This window comes from Phoxinus phoxinus (genome assembly GCF_949152265.1).
Source record: "Phoxinus phoxinus genome assembly, chromosome: 22".
NCBI lineage: Eukaryota > Metazoa > Chordata > Actinopteri > Cypriniformes > Leuciscidae > Phoxinus > Phoxinus phoxinus.
The window spans coordinates 6,155,797-6,166,783 of record NC_136897.1 but is presented as its reverse complement, the minus strand read 5'-3'; the positions used below and the strand labels follow the sequence as shown (position 1 = coordinate 6,166,783).

Sequence of the window (10,987 nt, the reverse complement as noted above, 5' to 3'; positions counted from 1 at the left end):
ATTTTAGTGATTACATCAGCATCGCTAAACCATCTTATGAGTGATACTCACCCTTCCAGGACAGGCAGTGGAGAGTTTGTGTAAAGACTGAGCTAGGAGGATTTTGGGATTGTTGACGGCATCTCCGATGGGGTCATGTTCTTTCTTGCCTGCAAAAGCAAGCTGGGAGAAAGCGGTCTGGTATCCTGGAGTGTCCTCTATGTCTATGAAATGTTCATCATCTGGGATGCTGTCATCTTCTGGTAACTCGAACAGACCAATCAGAGCCTGCAGCAAAGGAGCCCTAAAGAACATAACCCAGGTTTGGGTCAATGGCAAATAAGTTTGTCCTCAGTAAAGAAATGAGTTTTAAATACAAATGTCCTCAACACCATGTGTACACTGGACGTGACCGTTACTGAGGCGGTCTACACTGGATGTGACAAAGCAACCCTCGCAAATCTATTGGAGAACATCAGAAATATAACGGGGCATCGGGTTACCGTCGGGAATTTGTAGCATCCAGTGTTAGCAAAATGTTCTTAAATAGAAGTTATTTATTAGCAGAGGCCGTTAAGTGAACTCAGACAGGAACTTCTTACTCACACTCATGCAGACTTAAAGGGGTGGTTCAGGATTTTGGACATCGGACCTCATTTTCAAGTTAGCCTGGTTGTTATTCATCAGTGGAGACAGTTTTCAAAAAATTTCATCCAGTCCTTCCAGTTGCATAGTTCGCCGATGCTAGGCTAGCGCGAGTCAACAGTATCTGCTAGCCTGCCATTAAAAACTGTTTTACCCACTCCACAGTACACCAAAAGCAAATAAATTATAACGCCAGACTGTCGATGTAAATGTCTGTTGAGAGAATAATGTTAGAAATCAAACTACCCTTTCATTGCATTGCAATAGTTACACTTTGTTCCCTGTATTTATTAGCACAGTCTACAGCAGCGGCGGACTGATATTAAGTTACCTAGGCAACCGAGAGAGTCTCCACATGACGCAAGTGTATTTACCTGCCGCTGACACATCACTACAGAAGCAGAGTATATTTCACTAAGAAATCAACATAGGACTATGGCCACGTTTGAAAGCCATGCCAATGTTTCAGACTTTGGAGACGAGGAATGTGTTTTATTCAACGAACCGTACATGTATGAGCCGGAATACACAGACGAAGAACTAATCGAGATGGATGCTAAAAGGGCAGAAATTGAACTGTAACATTATCTCCACTAACACTGTCATTGTCATTCTATCAGTTATGAAAGGGACTAGCTTCATAGATAGCTATAGTAGCCTAACAAAAGTTATTACCTGTTCATCTGCTGTTGGTGCAAATGGAAAGACGGCTGGAACTGCATTCCTTGTCAGTGACTTATGAACGTTTCGATTATGGGGTTTTTCAAAGTCGTCTGGTCTAAAATAATCACTACAAATTCGCAACTTTAATAGTCTCTGCCGGTGTCTCGTTGTCCAAGCCAGCAGAAAGAAGCCACAGTTGGTTCCTTTCTGGATCTCTCAATGGAAATTTGTGGAAACTTTTTGCATGACCATCTATTTGGTTTATTTTTACAATTTCGAAATGCACAACGAATCACCATGTTGCCAATTCCTTAGTTTACAATCGAATGTTTTTCAATATCGTTGTTCAAGGCTACTACTAGCTAGCTAGACGTCCCGTCTGTAGTGCGCGCGCTTCTGTTCTGTGTTTACTTTTCGGCGCAGTACTACTAACTGGAGCAAAGTAAAATTCCGCCGCTGCTGAGAAACTAGTTCCTGTAAATGTAATGCGATCATTGAGATTCGTTGAGATCATTAAGAGTACCGGTACTTTGGTTTCTAACATTATTCTCTCAATAGACATTTACATCGACAGTCTGGCGTTATAATTTATTTGCTTTTGGTGTACTTTGGAGTGGGTAAAACAGTTTTTAATGGCAGGCTAGCACAGATACCGTTGACTCGCGCTAGCCTAGCTTCGGCGAACTATGCAACTGGAAGGACTGGATTATTTTTTTTTGAAAACGGTCTCCACTGATGAATAACAACCAGGCTAACATGAAAATGAGGTCCGATGTCCAAAATCCTGAACCACCCCTTTAAGGCGGGCACACTGCGATTTCAGCAAGGTTACCAACTCACACTGTACGAGTAAAGTGCATGCGATATACCGTAAACAAAGCTCACGATTTATGTGCTCACACACAATCCGTGTGAAATATGCGTGTATCCAGAGACATTGTCAAAAGCATCAACTATCGGTATCAAGAGGATTTCTCATTTCCAATTCATGTATTCAATTATTATTATTAGGGTAGACCTATTAAATTGATATTACAATTAATTTGCCCCGCAATAATGTCATAGCGCATCACCGCTAATAAAAGATTAGACAGATTGGCTTACTCCTCATTGAAAATTATTTAAACACATATAGGTCAATTATTATTAATTATAAGCCTATAATTCAAATTATTAACAGCCTATAATATGTCCAAACACAGTGCAATCAATGATTGATGAAATCAATCAATGAAAATAAGATCAGCCTTATTTCAAAAACAACTTGGTAAACAAAATACTTTTTTCCCCCTCAATACTGTAGCCTATATGGGCCACAAGTCAATTAAGAAAATGAATTAAGGCAGTTAACTGACTGTTATCAGCATTGAAGATTTAACTCGTCGTCTCAGAGAATATGTGCCAAAAGCTCGGCAGTTTTTACTTTCACTTTCTGTTTAGTGAATAACTAACTGGGGTTTGAGACTTCTTCACCGGCATAACTCTCGCGCAAAGTTTGCACATTGAAAACGGAAAAATTAGGAATCAGCCATGAAAAATCATGAAAGGTGCATAACTAGAGTTTTCATTTCTCAAATTTATCATTGTTGTAATTCTTTTAAATAAAATCAATCTTTTAAATATATATAAATTGTAGTGCTCCTAAAATGTTGCTGGTGTTTTGAAGTTGAGAGTTACCAGAGTTTGGTGTACTCCGTGTCCATCATAGCAGGACACTCAGTGAGGATCTTCGTGATGCCCACAGCACAGATCTTCTTCTCCACCTGCCCTGAGACCTTCTGCACCTCAGGAATCACAATCTTCTCCACAACCATGCCAAACATCCTGAGGAGATGGAAAAATAGAAAGGTGCTTAGATGGGAAAATATCAGTGATAAAACAAAGCACACAACACAATACTCCCACCATATCTGCACTGCAAAATTATGAATAAACAAATTTACAATAACAAAGCAACTTACTTTGGCTGGATGCTATCAAATATCTCCTGCAATGCAATGGCACCATATTTCACAGAGTAAAGGTTGATAAAGACGAGGAAACCTGTGAAGAGGAAAAGAGTGATGGTTCAGTATAGTGATTTATAGTGTTCACAGTGTTCACAGGGACCACCTAAATATGCAGCAAGTAAACTACTAGAGATGCACCGATTGATCGGCTGGTGATTTTCTCGTGATCGGCCATGACCGGGGACCGGCCGGTCAGTCTGACATATGTCGATTTTATGCCGGTCAAATGCACTCGGTTGCCGCATGATTAACATGGAACATCAGCATCACACGTGCAGGAGCAGCGCGTGAGCAGCAGTGAAGCGCGGGTTTCGGCACGAGTCTATTTTTGCTGCGCTGCTCACGCTCAATTAAGAGACAGCACACTTTTGATAATTTTTTTTAAATATGATTTCACACAAAAAGTGACCAAAATGCACAGAATTTGGATGTATAGTGTTTTAACAATAACTGGAGTAGGCTACGTCAGAAAAGAAAATGAAGACAAATATTTATAGAAAATTTACCCATTTAAACTTGTTTTTATTATTCAGTTTGGGTAAAAGTATATGGTGTTTTATAATAATAATAAAAATCTAGAAAATAAATATTTGTGCTGTAAAGTAGTTAGAAAAAAATAAATCGGAATCGGCCAAAATCTGTATCGGCAGGTCACACTCAATGAATAATCAGAATCAACCTAGAAAATTGTAATCGGTGCATCTCTATAAACTACGATCAGAAATGACAGAAATCACTCACTCTTCACATATTTTGTTGTCTTGGAGCTCTGGAGCCTCTGAAAGAGCAGAATAAAGATCTGTTTCCTGTACTGGGTGATGGAATCTCTGCATACAAACAGAACAAAAAAAATAAATAGAGCACAGAAACATGTCAACGTTTTTTTATTCATGTGTCCTCAATGCATTGCTTACGGAGGCATGTGCTCCACTATACTGTTGAGCAGATAGAAGCCTTGATGGTCATTAGCCTTGGATGCGATGAGTTTCTGAAACACTCCAAGAAGACCAGGCTGGAGGGGTACAATTATTTGAATGAGAGGGTATTCCAGTGAGATAAACATTATGGGTATTAGTCAAGCAAAAACATCTCACAAGACACTCACAATCTTGTCAGCGGCTGTGCTGGCGATGGTGGCGGCTCCTTTCTCCAGGTAGGCCTGCAGCAGCCGGACGAGTGGAGGGATGTTTCCGGTGCGTTCCCACAGGATGGGCTGCAGGAGGTGAGGAAACAGAGCCATGTAGGAGGAGGGAATGGAGTTGGAGTGGATCTCTAGCAACAGAGACATCACCTGGAAGACGTACGGCACAAACTCTGCAGGACCAGGGGACACAAGAAGGAGGGCTCATAAACACATGGCTTCAGGACTGTCCTCAAACTACATTCATCATCAAGAGGTTAAGAGCAGGAAACACATTATATAGACCACTGCTCTTACTAGGGATGTTTATTACTACCGTATTAATCGGTCAAAATTCTTACTGTTGGTAACCAGGTAATGTTGAGCATCCCTAGTTCTAGGGTTAGGGATTTTTTAATTGAAGTTAATTTTGAAGTTAATACTTCAAGCCAATACTGTAGTAAAGACATTTATGTTACAAAAATTATATTTCAATTAAATGTTTTTGAAATTTTATATGAAGAATTTTGAAAGAAATGTATTATGTTTTCTACAAAAATATTAAGTAGATTTCAAAACTGATAATTGTTTCTTGAGCATCAAATCAGCATATTAAAATGATTTCTGAAGGATCATGTGACACTAAAGACTAGAGTCAGGGTTCCTACACATTTTCCATTTCAAAATTCCATACTTTTCCACACTCAAATTTCAAATCTTCTCTGTAGATTTTCAGACCATATTAAAAGTGCCCCTATTATGCATTTTCAAATATTCCCTTTCATGCAATGTGTAATGCAGCTCTCAGCAAAGGTATGGAAATGAATGCCACACAATAAATTAAGTTATTGTTTCTCAAAAGAAAGAATCGACTTTGAACCACCTAAAACGAGTCATCAGGAATTTGAATCCCACTTAGGTTTGCCACCTTCAGTGTGGCAAAATAAGGGACACCCATTCACCCCCCCCCCCCCCCCCCCCCCCCCCGCAATGCTGAACTTTGATTTCATAATATGTAGATATGAATCCAACTAAAAGCTATTGAAAATATGTATTTTAGTCAAATAGCAAATGGTGTAGCTCTGCAGCCATCTACTAAAGTGATAATTTCTTTACTTTTAAAACAGCATTTTCCAAAAGATGGGCAAAAATCTTACACTAAACCATGTCAAATTATTTATATCCATGAACGTTAGAAATGTGGGTCTTTTATAAAGTGAATTAAACTTTTTTTTTTTTTACTGTTTTTGTTTAAAAAATATTTATTTATATAGCCTAAGTAAAAAAAATATAATAAATCCTTCTAAAACTATAAATCCTAAAAAAAAAAACTTATGTTTCAAAATGACATTTTGTTGAAACAACACAAGTGTGACTTTTTCCCCCCACACTAACATAAAAAACAGATATTATTCAAATTTATTTAATTTTTTTTGTAGATGTAGAAAGTGTTGTCAACCGTGCAAAGTCTCACATCATTTGGACAAATATAATGTTTTATTTATTTCAGCAAACGTCATTTGGGGTCGAAAAGACCCGAACAGCGCACAAGGGGTTAAAAAACGTGCAGGTTTACAGCGCATGTTCACGAGACTCAGTCGCTATAGAAACAAAGACGCTAAAATGCAATCACGCAATGAGCTTCTCTACTAAGAAATTGATTTCTTTATATTTGCTATTAGTATTATCCATACTGCAAAATCCTTATGTTTTTATTCAACTATATGTGGGCCTAATGTAAAATACGGGACAAATCGCGTCCCTTATTGATTTGATACGGGACGCATCATCTTACTTGTAAATACGGGACGATTCCGTATTTTAAGGGACGGGTGGCAACCCTAATCCCACTTCCGTGACGGCTACACGTCACTGGGTAACCAACCCGGTCACACTAAATGCGTCCCTAGCACCTATTGTGTTTATCGTGCAATTTATACGCGAGAATTAGTTTTTACGTGCACAGGATACGCATGGGTTGGTTAGTGTAGGTTTAGTAGTGGTGTGGGACAAGCACTGTAAGTGGTAGACCAATCACAGCAGAGTAGGCTCGTGACAATGAGGGATTTAAAGAGACCGAATCATCGAACCTGTGTGAGAATCATGAAAAATGTGGTGATGTGCAATATATATTATGAGAAAATGAAAGCGTTTTTTGTAGGAGACCTCCCAAGCAAAATAAGTATTTTCACCCCCCAAAAATGATTTTAAGCCAGTTATTGATATATTCTGCTGTAGTGTCAGTAGACATGGGTTATATATAAAACTAGAAATTGTAATGCGCAAGCATGCAAAACAATTCACATGCACATGTGAATAGTTTCTCGAGGGCACAAAAAAGTTTATAACATACACTACTGTGCAAAAGTCTTAGGCATGTCAGTATTTTCACCCCAAAAAGTGGATTTAAGCCGGTATCACATGTGTCCCATCATGACAGTTTCACAGCATCCCTCCACCACCCCATCACCTCACTCTTGGCTGGTTTTCTATCCCAGTCAAAGGGGGGATAAATTACTATATCTGATTTCATGTATGCGTGACCTCGTGAATCCACAGCATTTTTTTATTATTATATTTTAAATTCATTAGATTTTCTATTGTAGAAAACTAAACCGGGGCAATAGTCTGGAAATGCAAATATTTTTCCATACTCTGCTTTCGTTTTTCCATACTTTTCCAGACCTGGAAATTACTCAAATTCCATACTTTTCCAAACCCTGTAGGAACCCTGTTGAGTATTGATGCTGAAAACTCTTTTTGCTTTGCAAAATTATAAATAACATAATAAAATATATTTGAATTGAAAGCTTTTAAATTGTAATATTTTACAATATTGCGGTTTTAACAAATAACTGCTAACGCTTTTGCAAGTCACACAATTGTGTGAAAACAGGTTTAAGAGTTTAACAACTTTATAACTGTGTAACGCACCCTGTACATCATTCTGCAGGATCTCGGTAAACACCGGAAACAGGGCCTCCTCAAAGCTGCTCACGGTGTCTGGATTTGCCTTGCAGGTGACCCTGATGGACAGGCACAGTGACTCAAACAGGTAATGGTTGAAATGTGGCTTACTGGGATTCTGTAGAGAGAATAAATAATAAAAGAGTAATCTTTCAACAGGGTGCCCTAAATATCCAGAAAGCATTTAATGTTGGGAGGGGTACATACAAAAAATCTATATTGCTTACTATATTAGCAGTGTATTTAAATGATTAAATGAAGTCTTAAATTTGGCAAATGAGCTCACTAGATTATGTTTTATTTAGTGAGTGGCTATTCTCTGATAATTTACATGCTTCAGAAATACTACTAGTAAAATAGTATGCTGAAAAGTATGGTAGTGTGCCATGCTGAACACACAGTGTACGAAACATTTGCATGGAGATGTTCAGTCCTGCCTTTAGGATCAAGTCCGGCTTGGGAAATGTCCCCTTTAATGGACAGATTTTTCTCTGTGTCCTGCCAGTGAATCCAATGCCATGGATTGAGACAAGGACCACATTGACTGGACACCAACCTGAATTAAAGCCCCCTTTCGTGGACTGCAGATTTACTGACTGGCTCACCTTGCTGACAAGGAGGAGCTTATGGGTGAGCTGGCCAATGAGAGTGGGGATGTAGGGCACAATGGCGTCCTGCAATAGGGAGAAACTCCTCATGATGGCTGGAGAGGTGGAAAACAGAAAAGGTCAAAGAGTAAATAGGAGAATATTAAAGTAAACAAAATAACGTTGACCAAAATGGTCTGTGAAAATTAAACAGCCAATTACCTTTCATGATGTACTCGTTCTCAGATGAGCCAGGGATTGCTAAAGCTTTGAACAGATGATTGAGTAACTGCTCTGTGAACGGTGCCATTTCAGTAGGTGTGATGCTGAAAAAGGGGATTAGTTTAGAACAAAAAACAATGAAACAAAATTCAGAGCATGACACTCTTCTCATGTAGTGTATAAACTCACAGGGTGGAGTTGTTGGCTCCTCTCATGGTGAACAGTCTCTCGAGTGCATGTGCAGCATAGGTGTGCTGAACGATGCTTTCTGCCTGCAGGTGGGACACCAGGAGAGGAACCGCCTCCAACAGCTGCTCTTTAGGGAGCTGGAGGACCAGACAGAAGACACACCATCACACACAGCGAAGGACACTTGTGTAACGGAAAGCACACAAGGTAATGGAAAAGAAAGTGCTTACCTGACTTCTGAAGGTCATGACATACTTGATGGCATCTGCTTTCAAAACTGGGAACTCGTTCACTGAGGGGATGAAGAAGAAAACAACTCATTCCAAGCAATACCATCCAACTGCAGTTCCAGTATATATAACTAATAATTTGTCTGAAATGTTAAATGAGACGTCAATTACCGTTGGGAGACTTCAGGTCTATTAGAATGTGGTTGACAAAGAATTCAGACAGGTTCACCAACTCATTGGCTTGTGTTATTCCATGCTGTAAAACAGAAGTGAAAGTTTGTAAGACTGGACCTCAGACAAACAGTTCACAAACAAAAAGAAATCCGATGCAAAATATTCTTGAAACTGATTGATTCCTCCCGATTCGTAACGGATGCTTTGCAGCTCTTTGTGACTAGTGGTCAACAGATCAATCACCATGATCGATATATCAGTTGATATTTGGCAACTTTTAATTATCAGCATTGTCACATTTTTCTGTGTGGCCTATAACTGTCAATAGAACTGCACAATTCCGGATAAATCGAGAATCACGATTCTACCACGATTCTAAAAAAAAAAAAAAAAAGACAACTAAACAAAATAACATGTAATTTACTAGAGGTTCTGACAAAATGTTCATTGCTTCAGTCGATAAAAAAAAAAAAAAAAAACATTAATTTGAACAAAATGAAAACAAAAATTTGAATGGAGTCAAGTTCTCATTCATAAAGACTTGTTTAATTATTGGATGAATCAGTGTTTAAATTAATATCTTGAATGAATAATTCAAATGACAAACTTTTTAAAAACAGTCTCCTGTCGCAACAAGATAAGCGATACATACAAATGTCAAAACACTTTCAAAAAGGTGATTTGCTCTATTTTACCATATAGATATTTAATTTAATTAAATTCAATTCAAATTTATTTGTATAGCGCTTTTGTCAATATATATTATTATATGTTTCAAAGCAGCTTTACAGAAAATGCATTTCAGAAATGTACATAGAAAAAATACAGTTAGTTAATCATGTATTAATTTAGGGCATAACATAATATTCATACCCAATAGGGCTGGGCGATATGTAAAAAATATTTTTATCGATAATTGCCTTAAATATCGCGATATCCAATAATATCGCCTACCCAAGCCCCGCCCCCAACACCTATCGCCTGATTTAATGATGATCAGTTTAATTTCCTAATATGTAGCGCTGTTTTTAAACTTGTATTTAAACTATACTATATTTATTATTTGTCTAAAATTAGGAATTAAAAGCGATTTTTTTCGTTCTGCATGAGAAAAAAGGTTTTCCCCTCCTCCTTTTTGGTCTAATAGAGTTCCAATGTCACCGCCGTTTACGAAATAAAAATTATAGCTTTATTTATTTAGAGACAGAAGTCATTAAAAGTTATGGATATTTTCTTGGCCTATTTATTTTTATTTAAAGCAAAGTATAACGCTTCCAATAGCCTGTAACGGAGCTGCCAACATAAACTCCGAATGCGTGCATGAGAGATTCAAATCAACGAAATTTCTTCATCCGTTTGCAATATAACGTAATTTTAATTTTAATTACAATGGTCATGTTTTGTAGGCTATATCTCTGCTTTTCTAAATTAACAGGATAGTTTATTTTTTTCGTCTGCAAAACAAAATTGTATAAAAACGAATAGCATATGAATGAAATAAAAATAATTTAAAGATCAAGAAATCCAGAAAAAATGTTTAACAAAATTACAAAAGTAAGGATAATGTATGACCGGGAACGCATAAGGTCTCGACTACACACACTCATGTTGCCGTTAGAGCAGTCAGCACCGAAAAACGGGCATAGCCTATAAAATGTTAGTTAAAGTTACAAAAGTTCAGTGAGTTATTTTCTTTTTCCTTTGTTTTTTGATCATCATTAATGGTGGCAGCGAGTATTTTTCTTTCTCCACCGAAGACAAAATCGACTGTGTTTATGGGGATATTTGAACTTAAAAAAAGGTGTGTAGGCTACTGACGTCTTTCTGTGGTTGAAACAACTATTCTTCTGATGTTTATTCATGTTTATTTGATTCTATAAATTAACTAAGGATAATTGTGAGATATAATTCTGTGTGTATGTGTCCGTGCATTATGTGAGAGGCGGCTCGTTGTTTGAGTGCGCAGCTCAGAACACATCGCGCGTGCAGAAGTGTTCTTTCGTCTTGCGCTTTCTATCAAGAAGAATCGATTTTCTATTCCTAATGCTAATCCTAACTATAAGAAATATTTCATTCATATTATTGCATGTGAATAAATATGTCTATAGGGCTATGGGAAATATAGGCTATGTCATTTTTTTTATATCGACGATTATCGTCTAGAAACGAATGTTATAATCGTCATTGCGATACTTGGGAGAC

At 37.7% G+C, this 10,987-nt stretch overlaps 1 protein-coding gene across 1 annotated transcript in view; it reads right to left on the bottom strand.

Moving 5' to 3' along the window:
- cse1l (CSE1 chromosome segregation 1-like (yeast)) overlaps nt 1–10,987 on the bottom strand; it is a 28,976-nt gene that overhangs the window by 1,099 nt on the left and 16,890 nt on the right. Inside the window, exons 13-24 of the mRNA XM_079597966.1 lie at nt 8,783–8,867; nt 8,612–8,673; nt 8,382–8,518; nt 8,193–8,296; nt 7,989–8,086; nt 7,351–7,501; nt 4,402–4,610; nt 4,211–4,308; nt 4,038–4,123; nt 3,249–3,330; nt 2,965–3,111; nt 52–283 (exon numbers count right to left, since the gene is read on the bottom strand). Coding sequence (XP_079454092.1) covers nt 52–283; nt 2,965–3,111; nt 3,249–3,330; nt 4,038–4,123; nt 4,211–4,308; nt 4,402–4,610; nt 7,351–7,501; nt 7,989–8,086; nt 8,193–8,296; nt 8,382–8,518; nt 8,612–8,673; nt 8,783–8,867 — 1,491 coding nt within the window. The remainder of the gene's footprint in view (nt 1–51; nt 284–2,964; nt 3,112–3,248; nt 3,331–4,037; nt 4,124–4,210; nt 4,309–4,401; nt 4,611–7,350; nt 7,502–7,988; nt 8,087–8,192; nt 8,297–8,381; nt 8,519–8,611; nt 8,674–8,782; nt 8,868–10,987) is intronic.